We start from the raw sequence: 24,535 nt of genomic DNA, 5'->3' as shown, positions 1-24,535 counted from the left end.
ATATGTGGTTGGCGAGCATAGTGACCATGGGTATGATTATACTCATGAGTAGTAACAATTTTATTGTGTTTCATTTCATTTAGTTCAGGCTAGGTCTTCTTGTATTTCGCGTTTAAGTATTATTTCTATTTCACATACTCCAATAGATATTTATGAAATATATGAATGCTTTTAAATGTTCATGATACAATTTTATAATAAAACGTGGAATATGAAATATTTTCAAATTAAGTAAATACAGAAACAATTTTATTTAGTTTTCCTTTAATGGAGAGGTCAGATACCATCTGATTTAGTTATTGTAAAGATTCAAATCGATATAATATTGGTAATATAATATGTATACTGGATATACATATTAATGATGCTTTCACATTGATTTAATTACATTTTGTACATTGTAAACTCGAATATAATTTGAGAATTTTTTACAAGTAGTAAAATTTCATTCATAATATAGCGAAGTTTAACTTATTTTCATGTTCATGAAAAATTGAACAATTCATATGCAAGAAGACAATTCGCGACAGGTAGATTTCCAAGTCAGAGTGATCTGCTTGAATACCTTTTGCGCTTTCTTGAAAATTTGCTCTGAGGAGGGAGTCGACCGAGAATGTTTTATTTTTTTTTTTTTATTTTCAGCGTAAATTCTTTTTTCTTTATAAAGAATTCTTAATTTCATTTGCAGTTAAAGTGCCAAGTTCAATTTTTTACATTAAATTCTTTTTCATTGCATAGAGTTTTTAACACAGTCCTTTTTTTCCAATTTAGTTCAATTTAGTGTTGCGAATCAATATCGATCACGGTTCAATTTAGTGTTTCGTACAAAAGATAATCGCGATTTTGGCTTAGTGTTGCGAACTTTAAACATCGCGTTTACTTTTTGCATTGCTTTAATATAGAATTTTAATTCTAATTAAGTCTAATTTAATTCTAATAAGATAGAGTTTTGCTTTATAATGTTGAATACTTTAGCGTTGCGAGTAAAAAGTTCACGGTTTGTTTCAGAATGACGTTTTTAAAATTTTAATTACGTTTCTGTTAAAAACGAGGTGCCCGTTAAATGAGTTTAGTGGGTTTGGCGCTGTCGGTAAATCGGTATAGTAGCGTAAGTAATATCAGGCAGGTATACCAGAGGACCTGTTTATTGCGCCCTCTATAACATATGTGCTTACGTGGACGTGGCGGTAGAGTTCAGTTATGTGTACTCTATGGTGAATTAAGTATTTTATGATTTAGAAATCTTTTGATGGCAGTAGTTTCAGGCGCGTGGTGCAAACGTCAGTGCAAATATGAGTGGTGCATCACGTAAAGTAAAAAATCCGTTGTTGACAGCAGCTGGTGAAGGTTTCCCTTTCGACAATTTTGCCGAAACTGCATTATTGGTGCCTGTCACTCCTGCTACACCTGCGGTACTCCGCGATGGTGAGTTTGTCAGCGAAACACCTGGGTGGGGCATTTGTAGGTTTATATTTTTTCTGATTTCATCAGCACGTGACAGAAGCTATAAATAATAGCTATTATAATATTAATTGATTTCGTTCTTGTTTATTTGTCTGTTTCTTTCGTCTATCTTTGTACATTTGGAGGTAACATCAGTATCTAATCAACCATCTGTGTATACATTCTATTTATGTGATCAGCAATGAAGCAAACATTACACCTTTGGTGTTCATTTATCTTTTTATTAATCTTAAAATTATGAAACCATATAATTTTATTTATTGCATTTCATACTCTTATCCATAAAATAAATATGGATATTTGATCCACTTCTGTGACATTTTTTAAAATTGAATCTATATTACATTCCATATTGCGAAATACAGCAATGTACAAATCAAAGATATGTAGGTTTAACCAGTTTCATATAATTTGTCTCATGATTTCATAATAATTCACTGAATAAGCGTTAGGTTTTAGATTTTGTAATATTTATTTTATTATGTAATCTTTGGTAGATAAACGTTAATGTTTAGGCCACTATACATATAACAATTATATCTTTATTTTCTAAAATATATTTGTACAAAATACAAATGGAGGGTATAATTGCAGTCGTATGTAATAATAAAAGTAATGTTAAAATTTAAGTATTTACATTTTCTACAAATATATGTGGTACAAATAAAGTTTAATTATAATGTTAATCTAAATTATAAAGAATATTACATGTATAATATAAATTTTGTTAGTACAAATGAGGAATTAAAAGTTAGTTCTTTCAGCACTTGCTGGAGGTCTAGATCCATATCTTTGTGTATAAGGTAGATCAAGGCTCTTCTTTCTTCGAAAGCAGTATATTATTATAATAATGATCAAAATAATAAGTAATAAAGCTAACAGTGCTCCCATTGTAATAGCTGCTATCTCTGCTTCTGATAAGTTATTCCATGCTAAAAGAATAAATGTTCATATTAAGTGAAAAATATGTATGAGTGATCATAATTGTAACTTACATTTGGAATATATCCATATGTTTATCAAAAGATTAAAGATTTGCATTAACCACTGTGGTAATAATATTAATATAAATGATTACCTGTAACATCTACTGTATAGGTGTTATAATTATCTAGTAGATCTATAGCTGTAATTTTAGCACTTGTGTCACAACAGGTAGCAGAATAATAAAATGTTACAGGACTCCTTGTACCACTAATAAATTCTGTACGTGGATAAATATTCCTTGGAGATGAAATTACTCGCTTTAGACCTATAATCAATAGATGGAACAAATGTTTTTATTTGTAAATACAAATTAAAAATTCTAGTTTATACCTGAATCATAGTCTTCAATTGTAACATCTATACTCCAGTGAGATTTATAGCAATGATCTTTTGCTAGTTTTCCAGCACAATTGTTATTGAATGAATATTCGATCTTTGGTTTAACATCATCAGTCAACTAAACATTGCAACATTTAATAATTAAATGAAAGAGATTTTTTAATATTCAAATAGATGTATTTATGATTACCTTCGAGACTGAACCTTGTACATATAGATATACTGATTTCTCCTTTATTTCTGTGCCCACAATAAAGAAAGTAACTGTGTTAGCTGTATCTGGTGCAGCATTATTAGGTACAATTAAATCCACTGCTACCTTACTTATTTGTCCAGGATAAATCCATGCACTGTAAATGTATAATAATAAATGAAGTATTACTGTATAATCAAATTTGATACAATATAAATAATTATAATGTTAGTTGGTAGCTAATCACTTACTAGAGGGGTTGAACATTGTATAGTTTAAAAGGTGTACTCTTTACTTGAAATGCATATCTCACTGGTAAAACACAGTTGTTCATTACATCAAAAACTATTCTGTGTATTGTTCCTGGTGTGACAAGTAAATTGCTGTTTCTGTTTACTTCTATGAGCATCTTTTTCTCTTCAATAGTATTTCGATTGGCATAATTTACCAGCTCTTCAGATAATTCATCATTGTCCAGGGTTTCTATTTTTCTCACAGATATATCAATATTGTTTGCCTTTAGTGGTTCACTGTTATCAATGTCGAGATTTTCAACCGCATCGATTGAAGATCTTGCACGAATTTTTTCCTGTTCCTGTATTAATCAAGTAATTTTCAGTGAATAAATATTAGCAGTTTCTTTCATACTATTTGATTAATTCAAAAGATGTTTTAGGAAGAGATTGATGAATAAAATTACCTCGGTTGGAAACATTTTTTCAAATAATTTGTCACCATTATCGAATTTCTTCGGAATAGTTGCGTTTCCATCATCGTCCATAAAAGTAACATACTCGGCGTAATTAATAAATTCATTATCAGTATTGGAAATAATTACCGATGATTCATTATTATTTGTTTCTTCCTTTGTTGCTTGTTCATTTTGTTCTTGGAGGAATGTTCGTCGTTTCAAAGATCTTTCTCGAGTTATCTGTCTATCATCCACTAATTTAGAATTGTTTCTTGCGTCCAAATTACGTTGTTCAGCTTTAATTACTTCCGAATCGTTTGTCTAGAAGGATTAATTACGTGCTTGTCGTTGTTAAATTTCATTGTTCGTTGAAATATATCAAGAGGAATTTATTTTATTTATTATTTTAAGAATTCAATTTACTTTACCTTCAGGAAATCGTCGGATTTTTCTTCTATATTTAGAATCGGATCACGTTGAATATTTAAACGATGTGGTGTAATCGTTATTACATCGTTATTTCCTGAAAGAAAATTGTTCATTTGCCGCATTATTTGAATTCTTAATGATCGTCAATTTTTGTTGAGCAAAAAGGCATAAAAAGTGGAATCCAATTGCATAACACATGATGAGTCACTATTAGTTCCCTATCAAAGCAATCAAAATGACTGGTTCCAGTAGCGAAATGATTAAAGAATCATTTTTTAAGGAAGCTTATTCGTAATGTTCTATATTTATAAAATGTTTAACACGTCATTTCAATAAATTTTACGTAGTATGATTAATTAGAAGAATTCCTGAAGTCATAACAGTGAGGCATAAAATGCTTTTGTAATAAACCATCATGACTATAAATATAGAGGAAATATGATTTCTGTTTGTTACAATATCAATGATATTTGCATGTCTATCGAATGCGTAATCCGTTCAATGAATATAAATATTTTGCTTTAGATAGTTGCCATTGAAAGCTCTTATCAGTGGAGAATTAAACCAAGTGCATTTACGTACGTATATAGATAGAGTCATCTTAGTGAATAGAAGAAACAGTAAGATAACAGGTTGGATCTCATGGTACTAGAAACAATATAAGACAAATACAATGATTTAAAGAAAAAGTTTCTGAACGTTTCAGTACTAGTACTTGTGGGTCATGTGTCGAAACATGTTTTATCGTCAATTTTTTAGATTACTTTTGTTGGTGCAATTAATAGAATCTTTAGAGTAGAATGGGAAAGTATAGTGATAAGGTAATATTGCTACCACCTATTGTACCTCCAGTCTATCATTTATTCTACTATATTAACCCCTTGTTACACGAGTATAGTAAATGGATTTTTGCTACCAGCCTCTATGCTTAGTGTACTTTAGGTTCTAGCCTTAGAGACCAATCTAGCTTCAAGGGTTCAGATCATTCAATCGTGATAAAGATCAGTAAATGGTTTCAAATAATGGAATGAAAAGTTATAATTCTACTCTACTGTATTTTGAGGAGTTCAGTTACCAATGTTACCGACCGAGTCTGGCCGAGGGAAATTCCCCTGACGGGGGTGCTCTTCTGCCAGAGTGGGAGAGATCCACTCAGGCCGGGGCAAGGTTTGGACATCTCTGACCTAACGCTCCAGCTGTTGTTCTTAATCTGAACAGCAGAAAAATTGGCGAATCTTTATTCCTTCCTGAATCCCGCGTGCGTCAAGAGAACACGCGAGCTGGCGTGCAAAGGGCACGATCATAGCGGATTGCACAACAGCTCGTATCTTCGAGCCAGCAAGTGAGAACGGCTGGTTCTTTCGCCTAGCCAGTTGTCAGATGGACGACGCGGCGTCGGGAACACTTTGAAGAACGACGCGTGCATACTCGATGCTGTTTCGTCGACGATTCGCAAACCGAGTGTCCGTTAGCCTTCGTTCATTTTTTCGCGATTAGTTACGTTTTGTCCGCGTCCATTTATTGCATCGAGGTAAGCTTTCGTTGTGTCACGAGCTACGGATCGATGAGTTGCCATTAAGAAACCAGGCTACACCAAGTGTATTGCACCTTGTATTGTTTCAGAGAAGTGTATGCATTTTTCTTTCTCTATGCACTTTCTGAACCTCTTTTAAATTTGTGTTGCGGAGGTCACCAGTGATTGATTCAAATTTGTACACTTTGGTATCATTGTTCAGAAAGTTGTATTATGGAAACCATCACTGATTGGTGATCCAAATTTTTGATTGTATTGTTAGGAAAGAAAATTTTATTATCACTATTACGTTATTAATGTAAAATGGTATACTAATAGCAGAAATTAACAAAATTATAGTATCCTTGATAATGGTTATTGTGGGGTCTTACTACGTACGCCCGTATTCACTGCGGCAGCCAACGTGTTGACCACAGTAGATACAGCCATATCTAGTACCGCAGATTATGTCATAAATTATTATAATTATACGTTGGCTATCATGATGGTAACTGGTGATAGGTGCTTTAAATTTTGATTAATAATTAATAAAAAAGATTGATTCTTCAATATAATACTTTAATTTGCTATTTCAGTAGAATTTAACTTAAAACTACCGTTTATATTTGCTTAATTAGTCATGGTGGCCAAAGTGTTCGGATATTTATCTACTGTAGCCTGGGTCAGCAAAGTATGTTCGATGGACTAAATTCGGCTCGCCTTTTGTTTTTGTACGGTTCGTGACTTGAGAATAATTTCTGCAGTCTTAAGACAAATAATGAGATTGAAGTTTATGTTGATATTAAATAATTCTAATTTTATTTTTGGCTCCCATGTTTAAAGAGATTTAATATTTCATCTTTAAAAAAAATTTGTCAAAAGAAATATTAAAAGATTTTCTTTATCAAAAACAAACATCAGTTTTAGTTACGATGTACGGTATAGAATCTCTATACGAGAAGCAATATGTTTTGAAACAGAATACCGCCTGTTGTTATATTTCCTTTGATTTTACCGCTTCTGAATGGGAACAGATGACTCCTATCAACATTTTTTTTTATTCTGGTAAAACAAAACGTATTACTCTTTGTTCTTTTGATGGATACGTTTATTGACATGTGTGGTGTTCTATGTAGTATTGATAATTGAATTGTTATTGTCTTTCACGCGTGGAGATCTGACTTTCGATCGATACATTGAAACTTTTACGTAAAAAATACTGTAAATCAAAATTCCACCTTAAGTATGATCAATTCAGGTTTCTTAAATCAACCCCTTATCATTGACAAAAATGTTCGCTTACCACTAATTCTCGGTGCCGGAGAAAACAGTTTGCCCGGAGGGTTCTCTTCGATGACGCCCTCAACCTGGAAGTGGTATTTCGCGTTATCATCCCCTACGAGTTTCACCCACCACTCGCCAGGTGGCGGGTTTCGTGTGTCGATTCTGACCCCATCCGCGTAGCCCTTACGTGTCCAAGTGATCATTGTTTCACGACCGTTCCTCGAAGCTGTTGCATTAGTTAATTAAAAAACAAGAAATTCCGTATACTTGTCTTTCTATCGTTAATATAAAAGCATGCAAACGTCATTTCCTGGGAGGATTATATTTATAGGAGAACAAATAGCGATGAACATTTCTGTGTGAAGCGTTGTTTGGTTAGATTTTCATGGTGAAAACGATTGAAAGGAATTCTTCCAGATCATGGTGGGGTCGATACTCGTGAACGGTAGGCTATATGTGAAATTGTTGATGTACAGTGAGAGTAACATATTGGCTATCATACGTTTGTCATTTTTTATTGAGGAATTAGATTCGTTATTCGTGGAAATTAATATCTGACGTGAAACAAGAGTGTGCGATAGTACAATATAAGGTAGGTGTGTACAATAAACTAATAAGGAAAGATCCTATATCCAGAAATTAAAAAAAAAAATGACGAAACTTTGTGAATATGTAGATGGCCTTTTGATTAACACGCAGTTCCTTTACTGGTGTTCGTTTTTAGCTTATGAGGATAGTAAACGCCCTTATAAAATATATAATAAAACCGAGAAATTTTTGTTTGTACAATTTTTTTGGAGCAGAGAAAGAATAAAAATGAAAAGCGATGGAAGGTTTAAGGGTATTTTCATCCCCTTGGATTGAAAATTGCAGAGTTACAAAAATTGTATTGCAATTAGGAGAATATCCTCCGTATATTCACAAAGCTTTATAATTTTTGGAATTTTCAAATTTGGGATCTTTCCTTCTAATAATTAGAATCACTGAATAATTATTATTCATTATCGTAGAGATACTAATAAGCATTTTTATTAAAATACGCGCACCTGCCTTACAATGAACGCATACGTGAAATTGTCTAGTGCTATAATTTCACCGGGCCAACCTACGTACCCCAGTGTCGAAAATTATTTTTAGTTTACGTTACACAGCGAACGTGGCCGTATTAGAAACGATAGAACTAAAGCACGTGGTTAGAGTTGCAACCTTCATCTATGCATTTGTTAATTCCTGTATCGATTAATTATAATCTATACAATCGATGCTTCGATTGATGTGTTAAATTCAACGAGAAATTTCACCAAATAGCATTCGCAATCACACTGGGGGTTTTTCAATAAATTTTATGATATTCAGTAGGCATATTTTCTAATATTTATCAAACTTATTTATAACTGAATAGGTCATTTTCTATGGAATAAACAACAGTTTCTTTTTTTTTTTTAATTAATGAAAAATTATTAGATATGATCTAGAAATTAAAATGTTGATCACTTCAACCAATGTTCTCCAATTTTTTAGAATATTTAATTAAAATTTTATGATCACTTACCAATTGGTACTCGAATCATAGCATTTGAAACATTCCCATCTACATTTATGATAATTCTGTTTATCACAGTATCCACCATAAACTTTATTTCAGTATGGTTATTTAAATTATATCTTTCCACTAATTTTACCTGGTAAAAGATAATGGACTTAATTAATATAGCATTTTATATAATAAATTATACGTACAGAGGGTTGAAAATCGGGTTTGTTAAAGTTTTTAGATATATTTTTTATATAATTCGTTGCAGTCCCTGTTTCACTTGTGTTGCAATCCAGGTCAAGGTAAATCTAAAAGTATAAAGAAAATTGCGAATGCCTTTGGAGTGTTTGGACAGATTAAACTAAACTTTACCTGACATTTCCCGAGGCTGTTGTTCGAACCTTGCACATTTGTTTCTGGCATTAATCTTGACAGATCATTTGATAAAAGATCGTCTGAAATGTTTGTAATTAAAGTTTGATTTTATTTTTTTTTTTCTAAAGATATAGTAACAGTAGCAAATAAAAGTTTGTGGTTTTGTTATTGAATGTATTATTAACTAAATGTTATGTCTATATCTGTGATTGATAGCCAAATCAGATATTAGTGATGTAGACACAACGTTGCTGATACTTTATGTAAGATTCTCCATTTGTCGATGATAGCTAGAGTTAATTTTTTTTTTTACAAACTTCTTTGTCTTATCTTCAAGATTAGAATAGTTCGCTACATTTTCAGCATTTCTTACCCGTTATATCTGTAATATTAACAGTCCAAAACAGATTCATATATTGAAAATCCTCGTCATCCTCGCTGGATCCATTTTTGATGCAGTACCTTTGTATCAAAAGAATATACTAAAGTAAATTGCCACGTGTTTTAACATTATTAATTTTACTTCGATTAAATTAAGTTTATATTTTAAAGTAATATCGAAAATTTTGAAGTATCCAAGTAGATATACCCTGTTAAATATCCTGAGTATCTATAAATACCTAGAGCATTCGTCCACCGAAAACAGCACAGTTCCTTCACCCTTATCTTCTCTGAACTTCTGAAAGAATTCATTATTGACCCAACCTCCTATCGAAACACCCTCGTAAGGTAATTCTCTTTGAAACTTCCAATCAAACGGTGGTGAGCCTTCTTCCACCGGCACATTTTCTCCCAAAAATTTCCACCTGTCCCTGGAATCTCTATCGATAGGATTTACAGGCGGGGTGGTAAGAAAGATTGCGGTACACTGAACGCGAACAATACTATAATAGATCACCGAATAGAAAAATAATGCTTGCGAATACATGACGAATGTTTCGGGAAGAATCTTAACCGGCGACTGGCAATAAAAATCGAGTTAAGTTACTTTATAAGGTTTCCGGGCTTGGTCGTTTACAAAAGGGTAATGTGTCCGTTCGAATGATAACACGACAGACAAAGTAAATCTAGGTGTAAACGTGCTTTCGTTGCACAATCGCAGGTGTTTGACGTGTACAGGATGTGATAGAGTGTATAGAAATCGAAGTAATTCGAGGTCTGTCAGGATGCCTAGTGCGATCGACACGAGTAAAAAGAGACACCAGCTTTATCTTTGTCATTTCAATGACTTACGTTCATTGTATCCTGTTCAATATTGACCGTTTCTGAATAATCCAGCTGACGTCTTTACGGTTATTAGGAACTATGAGACCTTTAACACCTTCCAATGTGGAGTGACATTTGTAATGAAACTTATATAATGCTCCACAAAATTATATATCCACCTAATATTTTGAAATTTTAGTATTTCTATGTGGACCTAAAATGTAGGAATTATTTCTATATATTTTTTGGGGTGGAAAGAAATATGAGATTGGATTAATAACATTCCCTTTCTTATGGTTCATTAAATTATTTAAAATTCTTATATTCACGAATACAATAAATAACAGTGTATAAATGTAAGTTTCACGATGTTATGCCTCTAGGTAGGTAATAGAGTTTTAAGAATCTAGGTCATTTGTCCTAATGTCTTCTAAGAACTGAAGTGGAAGGAGATTTGTTTCTTAGAAAATGGATTTGGTGATTTTTATGACTACGTTTTTAGTAACCAGATATGGATCAAAAGAAGCGTAATATTACGTCAATGACTACAAATGTGTCGCAACCATCTTGAAAGAAATCTATGTAATATTAGAAAAACAACAACAGTTGTACTACTGCAATATGAACTGAGTGTAACCCGTTCACATTTGTTCAAAGCAAAACGAAATTCTTTGACGAAGGACTCAACTGATAATAAAAATTTCTGTATTAGATGCTGAATTGGACAGCTTCGTAGGGCAGGAACCAATCAATCAAAAGACTTCAACCGATGCAGACAACGAATTCACACCTATTCCTTTGAATTCCGACGAGAACAAGAATTCAGTAAATCAGCCAGCAAAACAAGGATACTTTACATCTATCCTGTCTTCTTTGCCAAATTTGTCTCTGTCGTCAATAACGGGCGATTCCCCAGGATCTCAGACGAATAGACAGCAAGAACATCAGAGTAGTAATCCTTATGTGCCTTCGCACGAACCTCGTGATTCTCTAAGAGACACGTCACCGCCAATAATTGCAAATTTTCACGATCCTCGACGTACGAATTTCGTGGGGTCCGCTGAAGGCAGTACCGGAAGTGTGTCAGCTCCTCCGCAACCGACCTTGCCGCCCACGCTTCCTTCGTCGACTAACGGTAAGTTTGTAAATTTCTAAACTTCCTGGTTAGAAACGTCTTGTTGACGTTGAAATTCTTTGCAATAATAGTTTAGTATTTCATTTCCTCCTCGTTGGATTAGATTTATAATAAATGAGTCATCGTTGACGTTAAAATGCTAATTACGTTATGTTTGTCAGAGAAATTGAGATATGTGTATTGTGCTTACCAAAGATATTTTTTTTCTCTTAGAATTGACCATATCAATCACTATCTAATCACTGAATTATAGATTAATAATGACTGATTCAATGTCTTATTGTCTTATGATTTTTAATACGTTATTTGCGAGATACGCTTAAATGCGTCTTTTGCATACTGTTGGTAGAGAGCGGGAGACGTTTATAAAACACGTTGTACAGTAAAAATTAGGCGTCGGCCGTTGTGAGACATAATCAATAGTTCCGACGTTATAGCTATTTTACGTGAAACGTAATTTCGCGCACGAATCTGATAAAATTGCCCGTTTAATGTGGTGGATTGATGAAAAATACGCCCGAAAACAATGTGTTAATAGTGTCTTACGTTTTTTGCGAGAAAATGCGTCGATTACGTTAACGAATGCAATGAACTTTGAACTTTGAATACAGTTTAAACGCACACGTAAATACATGATACGTTTATACAAAGCGTTTTATGTTAAAGACTAGAGGAAATTTTTTTATCTTTTGAATGACGTGTTTCTTCTGCATATAGTATACATAGGAAAGCTGTAAATAAAAGCTAATGAATAAGTTTTTCATTTTTGCAAAAAAGATAGTCTTCTGTAAACACGTGAGAAGATAAGAAGGTTGAAATGATATGAACTCACTGATTTTCTTCTCTAGAAATAATTTCTTGCTTGAGTAGGAAATTTTCATCTTTGTATAAGTAGATTAGAATCTCCTGATAGTTTTTATTTCGATTAAGAAATTTCGTTTCAAAATTGAAATATACTGCTTTAATCCTAGAACAGTAACGTGGTGTCACTGTTAAAGGAGAGAATTTCTTTTTTCAGGACCTATTTCGTATCGATTGGGCAATCAACGACGTCTGAAATATGCGCCACCACCTGATCTAACTTCGAATACTTCCAAGCAGTATTCAACTCCAGTGGTACAGTCAGCATTCGTTCCTCAGAGTGTCGCGGTTCCGACTATATTTAATCCTAACCAAATCGGTTCTCCGTCTCAAACTTACGAGTCTGTTCCAACGACTCAAAATTACCAATCTGTGCCGTTGACTCAAGCTTACCAGTCGGTTCCAGCGACTCAAAATCATCAACCGGTTCCATCGACTCAGAGTTACCAGTCAACTATATCTACTCAAAGTTATAAATCAGTTTCACCCATCCAAAGTAATCAATCGATCCCTTCGACTGAAATTCAGCAGTCGGTACCATCGATTCAAGATTACCAATCTGTGCCGTTAATTCAAAGTACTCAACCGGTATTATCGACTCAGAGTCACCAATCCGTGTCATTGACTCAAAGTTACAAACCTGTGTCGTTGAGTCAAGATAATCAGCCAGTTCAGTTAAATGAAAATAATCAATTCGTGCCGTTGACTCAAAGTTACCAGTCAATTACATCTACTGGAAGCTTTCAGCCAATTTCATCGACTCAAAATTACCACTCGAATGCTTCTACTCAAAGTAGTAAATCGGTCTCGCCAACTTCAAGTAAACAGCCAACTCCATCGCCACAAAGTTATCAATCTGTATCATTGACTCAAACTTATCAATCAGTTTCATCTTCTCAAAGTAGTCAACCAATTTCGTCGACTCAGAGTCACCAACCTGTGCCATTGACTCAAAGTAATCAATTCATTAAACCATCAGTTGCTACATCTTCGCCATCGATACAACATTCAACACCAGAACTATCCGAGTCAAATTCTCAGCAAGAATCGTTTAGAGCTAGTCCACTGACAACTGGATCGGTTGACCCTTCCCGTAGAATATCTCAAAATCAAAATCCAACTAGCGACACCGTCTCCCTATCTGAGAAGCCACGTGTTTCTTTATCATCCTCTCAACCGATCTTCTCAGAATTTCCGGAACCCGCTACTCCTCAAAATACACCAGCCAACGTTTCCTTCTTCGGTTTCGATGGTTACACGAGTAAGCGAGATTCCTCAAGGACGCCCAACTTGGAGAAAGAAGCAAATAACAGCTCGACTCGGTCGGATTCGATTTTAAAACAGAACGTAACCCAATCCACCGCAGAAAAGAAACCTACCGTAACGTTCGGCCCAGTTTCTGCGGTTCAAGTTTCGGAAAAGTTAGAACACTTGTTGGCCGAACAGAAGGAGGATTTATCGACGAAACCTGACAGAAGTGAAGCGGAAGATCAAGCTGTCGGAAGCCCTAGCATTGTAAAGTCGGATAACATCAGGGAAAATAGTGATTCGCCAAAGGTAGACACGTTGAGTAACCCTATAGCGAGTCAGGAAGCATCGCGATCTAACTTGAGCCATCAAGAATCAAGTGGTGCACACGAAAAGATCGATGCATCGCAAAGTGATGGTGTTTCATCGCAACAGTACTTTCAGACACAGTCTTTCCCATCGAGTGCTGATTTCTTCGCAGACCAGACATCAAATTTGAACACGTTTTCTGAGGCTTTAAATACGTTCACACCGCCTGCCAGCACGTTCTTCAATACGAATGTTGATTTATCGACAAGTTCTTTGAGAAACGATCTGCAGCAAGTGCCATTGACTACCTCTTTCGTTAGTCATCCACGAAATCCATGGGACAGTAATCAAGCGTCTATGGTGGAAACATGTAGTTCGTCGACTTCATTACCACAACCACCTTTGTTTTATAACCCTGCGCAATTCCCCACCGAATTGCAGGAACATATATCCACGCATCAATTCTATGGTTCACCGGTTGTGAATCAAACTCAAGGTTATTTTGATAATTTACCTGGATTAGTGAATACACAAGAAATACCAGGGGGAATCGGAAGTGCGTTCCTTCCTTCTGTTGTGATGACAACGGTGCCTGAACCCACTGGTTCGGCTACTTTGAGCCCAGTTCAAATGTCAATTAACCCGCTGGCTGGGCGGACCGGTACCGACGGTGTGCCTACTAGTTTTCAGAATTTGGTAAGATATGTAATTTGAATAATTGATCAATTTACGTTCTCCCAGCTTACCTACCCCATTTTATACTTATGCTGATTAATTCAGAATATCATAAAATAAATATATTACAGGTACAGTTATTTTCACTGTGGCTATCAGGTCATTAATCATTTTGTAATAGATTCTCATGGTCACCTAATGTTAAGATAGTCAGAAAATTATCAAACTCTGCTTTAGAATGCATACACAAACAAATATAATTTATTATCATTTATTTTTTTATTCATTTACGAATAACGATCACTTCTGTACGCATGAACTTATGTAATAGTATCTAATCGTTTCATAACGTTATTACATTTTTTAATTGTACATTTGATCTAATTAAAACAGTGAAAGAAGGAATTAAAGAGTGAATGATAATTAACATGTTAGAAAATCTGATTTCTTCGTTTGCGTAATCGTAAAGTTATTACGTTCGGGAAAGTAAGAAATAAATCACTCTTGCGTAAAATAAGAATATTTTAGCTTTGCGTTAATGAATTTTAAACCATAGTTTTTTTCATCGTAACCAATAGAAACCGTGAATATCCATCGGTTCGTAATAAATTTCAGGCTGCTGGTCCGTCAGATAAACGTATGCAGTACAGAGCGGTGTACCACCATTGGTTTTATCGCAAGGAGGTGGAACACAAAGTGTTATGGCTTCCTTTCTCCATGCAAGATAGCCTTCGCTTAGAAGAGGTTTATAATTCCACCGAAATCACCCCTGAAACGACGGTTGCCACCGACGGGTGTCGTTACGATGTTGACATTTTACGACGTCAAAGATCTCCTGTTTATTGGAGCGGAAAATCCACGGAAGTTAGACGATGTTCATGGTTCTACAAAGGACCAACAGAATCGAGATACGTTCCTTACGATGAGAGCACCGCCCTGAAACTCGAGGAAGAGTATAAACAAGCGTGTATAACGAATAATTGGAACCGAAGGATTGATCTAAACAATGGGGAATATATTATCTTCCATAGTGCCACGGTTCAGGTTCATTATTTGACACCTAGCTCTCAGGAATTAGTTGCATCCTGGGGCAATAGCACGGTAAATTTTTCTTCTAACTGTAATTTGAAAATTTTTGTTGTACCATCATCCAAGGGTTAATTATTTCTTTGCGTTTATCAATAATACCCATCAAATGTTAACTAATTATCGAAGTACTTAAGTTAAACACGCTTTCACTATTGTGTCTAATGCAAACTGCTTTTACAGTTAAGAAACATTTAATTTATAGCTTCAGTGAAACGCGTGTGCTTTAATATTAGCTTTAGAAATTTAGAATAATTTTTGACAAAAAAAAAAAAAAGAAATTCTAGATTTTATATTATATCCCGCTTATACGCATTCTTTTTTATTTCTTTCAATCACGCACGCATGGCTCTGTTGGAAATGTTCAATCGCAATTTGTACAGGGCTCAGAGGACAGTGCATATTTACAGGGTGGTGGTAGTAGACCCAGGGTGATTAAAAGGGGTATGGACGAGTTTCATATCGAAGACGGGGAACCTGAAAAAGTGGATCATCTTTTGTTCCTCGTTCACGGTATCGGAAGCGTTTGTGACTTGAAATTCCGAACCGTAGAAGAAGTTGGTACGTCCTAAATCAATAAAATAATATATAAATCTGAGCACTGATCGATTTTTGAAAAATGAATTAAAAAGAATTTTTTACTTTTGAAGAATTACATTAGTGCTCAAGTTTACCAAACATTATTTAATATAATTTCATATAAGAATTAGTAATAAGGACAAATCGTATGATTACAGTGGATGAATTTCGAAGCATATCTTTGCAGTTAGTTCAATCCCATTACCGAACCGCCAGTGAACAGAGGGTCGTGAATCGGATAGAAGTTTTACCGATTTCTTGGCACGCGACACTGCACTCTGAGGACACTGGAATTGACAAAAAGCTACAAGCAATTACATTAGAGAGTATACCAAAATTACGGCACTTCACAAACGATACATTACTAGACATACTTTTCTATACTAGTCCCGTGTACTGTCAAACTATCATGCAGACTGTTGGCATCGAGATAAATAGACTGTACACTCTTTTCCAAGAGAGAAATCCAGATTTCAATGGAGGAATTTATCTTGGTGGTCATTCGTTGGGTAGTTTGATTTTATTCGATCTTTTGTGCCATCAGACACCATTGCCTAAAGATAAATCGAACGAAGATAATCAGGAAGCTAACGAGGAGCAAGTAAGGAAAAATAAACACTTATTTCAGGCTTTGTTAAACAATTGCGACAAAAGATATAATAACACAATTTTGTGTTTTATTTTTGTTGCAGAAGAACGAGGAGACTGATCCATCTCAACCGTCGCCTAATCGAATTTTAAAACGGAGTCTTAGTAAAAAGATAAGTTACGTGATGGGTGTTGCCGGGACTGGACAGCCTTATATACATTATCCGCAATTAAATTTTCACCCACGTGCCTTTTTCGCTCTCGGTAGCCCTATCGGTATGTTCGTGACGGTTCGAGGTATCGATATGCTTGGGGAAGATTTTATATTGCCAACGTGCCCAGCATTTTTCAATATCTTTCATCCGTTCGATCCTGTCGCGTATAGAGTAGAAGCTCTGATTAATCCGGAAGCTAACAAATATCGGCCAATGTTAATTCCTCATCACAAAGGACGAAAGAGAATGCATTTGGGTAAGTAATCGGTGGGTTTATCGTCGTTTCTATTGGTCGAAATCATTTCTTCACTCAGCTATTTATAAAAATCAATGGAAATTAAAGCAATAACTTCAAAAAGGCGTATGAATTTGCTAAAATTATTTTCGTAATAATTGAGCTGAATTTTAGAATTGAAAGAAACAATGGCACGCGTTGGAGCGGATCTAAAGCAAAAAGTGATCGATTCCGTGAAAAACACATGGAATTCGGTTTATCAATTAGCCCTGTTCCATCGGTCCGATAACACTTTGCTCGAACGGGAAATTGACAAAGTTGTCGAAGAACAGTTGCAACAAACGCCACCGGTGACAGATCAACAAAATAACGACGATGGTGGTGCTGAGATAAAAATCGGTAAATTGAACGGTGGTCGAAGAATAGATTACGTTCTTCAGGAAGCGCCGTTCGAATATATCAACGAATATATTTTTGCCTTGACAAGTCACGTGTGCTACTGGTTAGTAAAATTGTTTATATTATTTACATCACGAAATACCGCCATTATATCATAAGCCATTTGTACTAAGAACGTCAACGAAAGGTGCATGTATATGGTCATTTTCATCATATTATATTTCAAGCTTTAAATTGATCCAGGGTAAGCTCATTTATGTCATGAAATTGTGCTAGACTTCCAATATTTCAAAATCACCCATTTGATATGCAGTAACCTAATAAACATAAACACATCACAGATTCACTTTAATGAAATAATTAAAGAAAGAAGAATAGATATTCAAATTTGCAAGTGTTTTGTTTGTACAGGGAGTCCGAGGACACAATGCTGATGATTTTGAAGGAAATATACGGTTCAGCTGGTATTCAAACAGACGCACAACTTCCTCAACAGACACTGTCGATAGAAAGGACGTCCCCTTCTATGTCTGTAGCGTCGTCTACCTCTTCAACCACCAACTGTGAAATAAGGCCATCGGTGTCGCCCGCGGGGATGGATCCAACCGCGCCTATACCGGAAAAAATGGTCGGGCCACCGCCAAAGGCTGGTTTTGTACGAAAATCATGATCAACAAAGGATCGTCCCAATTTGTAATTTATAAATCATGGTTACGGTGGGGAGACTTAACAGTTGTTGATCAGGTTGATGCTGGCCATTGTACCTGACGTTTGATGGACGATGAAAATCAAAAAATTTGTTTCTGTACAAAAGTTGCGTTAGGATATTCTATCGAAAATTTCGCCACACTCGATTGTTCCTTCGTACGTTGTTAATAATGATTGCTTAGGGCTATTTCAGAGTTTAGTCAACTATGAAAATTTTCGAGCACATCGGTTAAGGCGTTCAATTTGTGTTTTCAAAGAGGGTGTTCTAGGATGAAATATTGAAAGGGTGTAAACACACGTGATAAAAGAGGGGTGTTTTTAGATGAAAGTAAAGTTACGAAGGTTAATCGTATTGTTTATTGTAAATATACAATTTATAAATGATTTATAAATGAGTCTAAAGTATATAGGATATATAAATTTTTTCAAAGACACCCTTGCATTCTGAGAAGTTAGCTGTACGTTCTCATGTGTGCAAGACTTTTAATAAAATATGGTTATTCTTGTAGCAGGGAGACTTTATTATGTCGTACCCTTTCCTTTGTACATATATCCCTGTTCTTTTCTCTTGTTTAGTATAAAAATTTTCCTACTAGGTACGATAGAAATTCAATTAACACATTTAATTATATTTTTTGGGGGGGGGGGGTAGAAAGATACATAAATATAAATATATTGAACTTGAAAAAAAAAATGTTTTCCAGTGGTTAAACTTATCTTTGATTTCCTTTCTGGAACAATTCCGTCGTAAACGTGTGGTAATCATAGGTCGGATCTTACATGTCCTTTTTAAAACCGTGCTACCACGTCCCGGGGGATCATCAAATGGCGTTAGCTTATCGTGCGAGCAGTTTTTAGTTAGCTGACATAAAAAAGAAAAAAAAAAGAGAGCGGTTCGGCACATGCACGGGTATCACGAAACGCTAATTAATTGCGGTGCAAGCCCATAAGGTTGCTGCGGGTCTGTTTTGCATTTTGCGTGCAGTCCCTCGTAAAACTACATGCCTGTCAGCCCGGGCGAATTTCACGATGATTTATCGTCGCGGCAAAACTAAAGTTTTTCGCGATACTTCGTGGCTTCTCAGAGGCACAGGCACTGCCTTTGCACATGCAATTGTTGTACGGTTTTGCGTTTCTGAAACAGTTGAGTAGTTTTCGGTTCAGTTTCAACCCTATTGCAATAAAACTAGGTAAAATAATATTTACATGACCTTATTTATCTTTCGGTTCATCAAATCGGTAATTATATGCTGATCAAATTTATGGAACAGATAGTAATTAATTTAGATGAATTTTTTCAATTTTATAGTAATTTCTTAAATGAAGATTTCAAACTTTTTAGACAAATAAATAGTTTTAAAATACTTGATATTTCTATTAAGGTCTTCTGTAAATTTGTAGAATTTGGAAATTATCAAATATTTCTCATAAGTGTGTCAATTGTTTTATTCGGACTTATTGAACCATTGTTTCCTCTTCTCGTTTCTGGAATCTCATCAACTAAATTTCCCTCGTGAAATCTTTCTACCCGGTTTAACTATCGGTATTTATGACAGTTAATGGCCACTTTTCGTTATAACTTCAACTTGGTTGCTCGAGATATTACGATTTTATGTTGCAAGGCCATTGTGAACGCAATTGTGTCAGTTTTTGCACCTTGCTGCATTTACCCTTCTATGTATTCTTTTGTTGCTGAAGTTTATTAAATCCACGTTGTTAAGAGTTCATGTCTTTTCTTTTTAGTCTAACGATAATACTTGTACTCTGTAATTCCTTGTTCAGTTGAGATTTGAGGCATGCTTTCCTATTTTTTATTTTTTATTTATTTTTTAAAATATCATGTATTTAATAGTCGTAGAATAATTCTGACATTTATATAAACTTTTTATTCGAGTGTCGTTAATTAAATAGGAATTTCCAAACGTGAAACGCATGACCGGGTTTTGTTCAGTAAACATTGAAAATAAACAAGATTTTAGCCATTTCTGTTATTTTATACGTTGCAAATTGAATTTTGCGCAAAACTGACAGGAATTATTACTAAAAGGTTTGAATTTGAAAAAAATTGTGTGTGGATTTTAGTTTTTAATTAAATGACACAGACAAGATTAGAACTGTTTTAAATTCATCTGTAGAAGATTGAATTTTAATCCTATGGATCAGTAGGAAACTGATCGTTGCATGAATTTTGGAAATTTGGATTTTTGCCTGTTCGATCCTTCAGATTGGACAGGCGATTTTTTGGCACACATCCATCTCGCGCTATTTTCCGGGATTACGAATCCGTTGTTCGTTTTACTTTATCAAGATTTGGCGATCAAATTCGAGTTTCAAATTAATCTTCAGCTTTTGGCCAGTGTACGCATTTATGACCCCGTTAACGTGGTTAACCATTCATTTCGAATAACGTGCTGACACTGATAACGAGTTCCCGAAATTGTCTGCCATTTGAAATGGGCCAGATATCGCGACACTGTTAGGTACCTTACGTTTTTCCAAAAATTGAGATTCGACTGAGGAATCTGTGGATACATTGCCATGAAGAAGAAACTATGTAGCGGTAATAGTAGTCAAATTTCAGTAGACTAATCTCAATTTTTATTCGAATTTTTATTTTAGTCTTCTACCAAAGATTTCATTAATTTATCTTCATTTACAAGACCTGGTACACCCATGGGAATTTTAAGAACGAATCACGCGTATGGTTTGATCTAATCGTTAGCAAAGCGTATCCATGCAATGCTTGGATTTTTAACCGTAGTAATTATTCCGGTAATTAACGCTGTCGGGTCATAAGTGTAGCACGCGGCTGGAAAGGGATTGCCCATCGGAGTTTATTACAAAGATAAACGAGCCGCGATCGTAACACACTCGTTCGCACTTTGTATTTTCCATACACACTCGCGATTTTCATCGATACTCGCCTGCAGCATTCCAGTTATTTCCACGGATGATACATACCCCGAAAACTATATCGACCGTTTGTAAAGTGCGATAAGTTATCGTGAAATGGCACGATTAACGTGGACGGGTTTATTCAAAAATTACGTTCGATATCGAGTTTTAATTGATTCAAGTTTTGCTTTCCTAGTGGATGATGATCCTCCCTCTGTTCAATTAAAAAATTTCACTTATCTATTCATGTCTTCAATCATTAGAATATCACCCAATTATCACAATCTCAAGTCAATGGAAAATAAATGTAAGGTAAGGTCTTGAACGACCCAGTATCCACTGTCGAATGTTGCCTGTAATATATTCTGTGCTGGTTTGGCAGTATCTGATAAAAGAACCTGCCAATAAAAAAGTAATGCCTGGTAGTAGATTCAGATTATTTATCCTTGAATAACAAAAAGCCAGCATTCGAGGGAACCTAACAAGGTAAAGATACATTCTGTCCCGTTGGAGATTCGCCAAAATCACGACATCAATGTTCAAAGAACGTAACTAAACCTGTGATTGTTTCACAAACCTAGTCTTTGGATGCTTCTTCATATAAAACTAAAGTAACTGACACAGGAAGTGAACCTGTACTTTACTTGGCAAATGTTCATAAGAATGTCTAATGTTTTCCCTTGAATCTTTTAAAGGCGATAGATTGGGTACTACAACGTTACGCTGTTTCATTTCTGCCTTTTCGATATTAAATTCACGTTAACAGTTATCGTGATACCGGATGTTGACTTAAATCTCCAATGAAAATTTGGAATTAATTTGAAGAGCGTGTTTACTCGATGCAAATATTTTGATCATGAAACGTTTCTGATATTTGCTGCAATGTTTACAGGTTACTGAAATATACGAAGGTAAAATTGAAATAGAAGAAATTGAAACAGCAGAACGTGGAAAGTATACAATTAGAGAAAATTGAAATACAGGAAAATGAGAGAGAATGGAAAAGGGCAGAGTGAAAGAAGTAAAAATATAGAGATAGAAATGTGAACGTATGAAAGTGGAGGTCTGAAAATAAAATGAATGTAAAATGAAAAGGAAATAATAGAAGTATATTGCCAGGGAGAAAAACAGGAAAGTTTAATGTGTAAATATTAGTTGTATCACGAAAACACTAAATCGCAATAATATTTTTCAATCTTTCATTTTTTTTTTTTTTCAACTCAGAAATGATCTGAAACTCTTGACTGGAAATGCAGCTGGTTCCAGACCCAGCATCGTTACGAAATTATGTACAAATGGGAGCATAAGACAGAGAAGCGTTGTTAGAGATGGTTGGTTTTGGCGGTCGTGTCAGCACTCGGCTGCCGAACAATAAAACGATAAATCAGAAGAACGGAAAAATAAGGGGCTAAAATAGAAAAAGGTTGTAGAGTAGATTTGGAGACGTTCCAGAGTAAGGTGCAGCCACAGTGGGTGACTTCGTGGCCTTTTGCGGCTGCTTCTTTGCTTGTCTCCAACTTTGTTTCGTTCCATTTTTTTTTTTTCATTTCCTTTTTGCTCCTCCTTGCACTTTCCTAATACTTACTTTCGCTGGATGTTTCTTTCTTTCCTGTTTTCCCTTTATTCCTTCTTCGCGCCAGCCTCTTTTCCTTCCTGTAGTTCCAACAACTCTTTCCCTCGTACCAGCCGGCACCTACATCCACGTTCATAGACCAACGATTCACCTCGTAAATCACGCGACGTGGATAGTTCATAAATAAAAGTCCTCGTGACGCTTCGAGCAACGTCTTGCCGGCTTCAAAGCGCTATCCTTTTAATGTCTGCTCCTTTTTTATTTTCGTCATCTTCTTATCCCTCAGCGGTTTCTAGCTTTTCCTTATTCTTTGACTCGAGGAAAGTGTTTCCTTCAATGTTTGAAAGGATTGTAAGATATTTGAAAGCAACATTGAACTTTAAGGATTCTTGTTTCCCTTTGTTCCGTTCAGCTGTTTATTGCTTCGGTTATGTTACTTAAGAATTTATTATTTTAAGTATTTTCAGTTTATTGAATGAAGGGTTGAATTTAAATTTAAAAGGGTTAAAGTTGAATTTAGTTTAGCAGCAGGTATTTCATATGAAATACACATTTAGTAATAATAAGTTCCTTGCAATTTTTCGTATATTTTCCACACAATTTTCTACGTCAACTCTGTTCGTCCGAAATTAAACTTTCTCATCCGTAACAATAGCGTGATTAAGAATTCTGTCCCACTAATTAATTGCACCGCCTCTACAACGCGATTAAACAGTGTTCATTTAAAATTCTATCAAACCGTGGCACGATGTCGATAATAAAATACGATAACGAGAAGTTTGTAAAATAAATCAAGGTTGGATGCGATAGGCGCAATCACGTTAAAACTTTCATCTAGAGCTATAAACGTGACACGGGGTTAATTTGTACAGCTCTGAATTATATTTTTTCATTCGATTTAGTGTGCGTTAATGTGACGATAAAGTTAATAACGATCCACCGTTACAAATGGTCGAGTGCTTTTGTTGTTAATTAGTAGATTAATTAGAGCGATCGTCAAATAGTGGCGCTCGGGTAACGATATAAATTCGACAACGTAGAATGGAATTATATTTCATTTGTACCCGCTTAATCAGGCATACAATGAAGCAGAAACGTGTCAATTAGCAGGTGCATCTTTTCAGGTTCCATTAATTAACTAGGGCATAACAAATGTTGTTTCTGTGATACAGTTTCTGGTTGTACCTATTTTTATTGCCCTCGAGAATTACCTTATCACGTGTATAGTAATTATGAAACTTTATTAATTGTTAGATTGTCTGGAATAATTACCACTTTGAATAAAAAGTGGGTAGAAAATTTGCAAATCTGTTTTGTTATTAATAGTTGCTTTCTTTTTATTTTGATACAACCTTTTTGAAACGCCCTGTATACACGTGATCATAAATAACGAAGAAACCGAATGAAGAAGGAAAAATGAGGGCATCAAGAAAGTTGTTAGGTCAATGTTCGAGAATCAAGTTTGGAACATCGACTTTCTTCTTCAGCAAACAGGTTCGGACGTTCAAGTTTATCTTAGCCTTGAAGAATCAATGTTATCTGGAAATCGAATCATCGCATGTCACTATTTTATTAGTATCTTCAAAATATTCTTCACTGTAGACGAAGTTTCTAGTCTTTCAATTCAATGACAACAAAGTGTACATCGTTTCGTTTTATTTCTATCATTATTAGACATCTAATTAGTAAACTCAGGTAACAGAAGAAAGTCAAGGAATAAATCATCATTTTATGATCAATTGGTACGTTACACACGCTCCAAATACATTTCTACGATGAGATTGTTCTAAACAATTTCATACGATGGCGAACTAGATATTTTCTTCATAGAAAATCCATTTCTCATGTCAGAAGTTTTCAGATCGTTTCATCGGGGTCTATATTTCGTGAGAAATTACAGAAAAGTCGTAAAATAGAATTATTCTACCTGAAAATATTAATTGATTGAAAAATCTATTGATTATTTCCATCTGTTATAATAAATATTTTATCCAGCAAAGAAGAAATCTACCAT

At 34.9% G+C, this 24,535-nt stretch overlaps 2 protein-coding genes across 5 annotated transcripts; one reads left to right on the top strand and one right to left on the bottom strand.

Annotated features, from left to right (window-relative positions):
• The first annotated feature begins 1,230 nt into the window (after nucleotides 1–1,230).
• LOC114879851 (SEC23-interacting protein-like) lies at nucleotides 1,231–18,561 on the top strand. 2 transcript variants are annotated; one of them, XM_029195203.2, is made up of 9 exons: nucleotides 1,231–1,425; nucleotides 10,728–11,150; nucleotides 12,169–14,264; nucleotides 14,859–15,344; nucleotides 15,740–15,890; nucleotides 16,067–16,509; nucleotides 16,601–16,967; nucleotides 17,121–17,448; nucleotides 17,757–18,561. In XM_029195203.2, the coding sequence occupies exons 1-9, from the start codon at nucleotides 1,293–1,295 to the stop codon at nucleotides 18,013–18,015; spliced, it is 4,686 nt and encodes a 1,561-aa protein (XP_029051036.2). In that variant the 5' UTR covers nucleotides 1,231–1,292; the 3' UTR covers nucleotides 18,016–18,561. The 2 variants fall into 2 exon arrangements, with proteins under 2 accessions (XP_029051036.2, XP_029051027.2); XM_029195194.2 differs by having other exon boundaries at nucleotides 15,713–15,890.
• On the bottom strand, nucleotides 1,658–10,720 carry LOC114879862. Of its 3 annotated transcripts, XM_029195216.2 has the most exons (13): nucleotides 9,430–10,720; nucleotides 9,183–9,271; nucleotides 8,807–8,889; nucleotides 8,641–8,742; nucleotides 8,453–8,582; nucleotides 6,920–7,126; nucleotides 4,103–4,197; nucleotides 3,684–3,995; nucleotides 3,235–3,578; nucleotides 2,981–3,140; nucleotides 2,782–2,908; nucleotides 2,543–2,716; nucleotides 1,658–2,396 (listed from the first exon to the last, which is right to left on the bottom strand). In XM_029195216.2, exons 1-13 carry the CDS (start codon nucleotides 9,735–9,737, stop codon nucleotides 2,209–2,211), a joined length of 2,319 nt encoding a protein of 772 aa, XP_029051049.2. In that variant the 5' UTR covers nucleotides 9,738–10,720; the 3' UTR covers nucleotides 1,658–2,208. The 3 variants fall into 3 exon arrangements, with proteins under 3 accessions (XP_029051049.2, XP_046141284.1, XP_046141285.1); XM_046285328.1 differs by having other exon boundaries at nucleotides 8,807–8,904; nucleotides 8,947–9,523; XM_046285329.1 differs by lacking the exon at nucleotides 8,641–8,742 and having other exon boundaries at nucleotides 8,807–9,523.
• Nucleotides 18,562–24,535: the final 5,974 nt, after the last annotated feature.

Source organism: Osmia bicornis, chromosome 4 (genome assembly GCF_907164935.1).
Source record: "Osmia bicornis bicornis chromosome 4, iOsmBic2.1, whole genome shotgun sequence".
NCBI classification, from domain to species: domain Eukaryota; kingdom Metazoa; phylum Arthropoda; class Insecta; order Hymenoptera; family Megachilidae; genus Osmia; species Osmia bicornis.
This window is presented reverse-complemented; position numbering and strand designations above follow the sequence as displayed.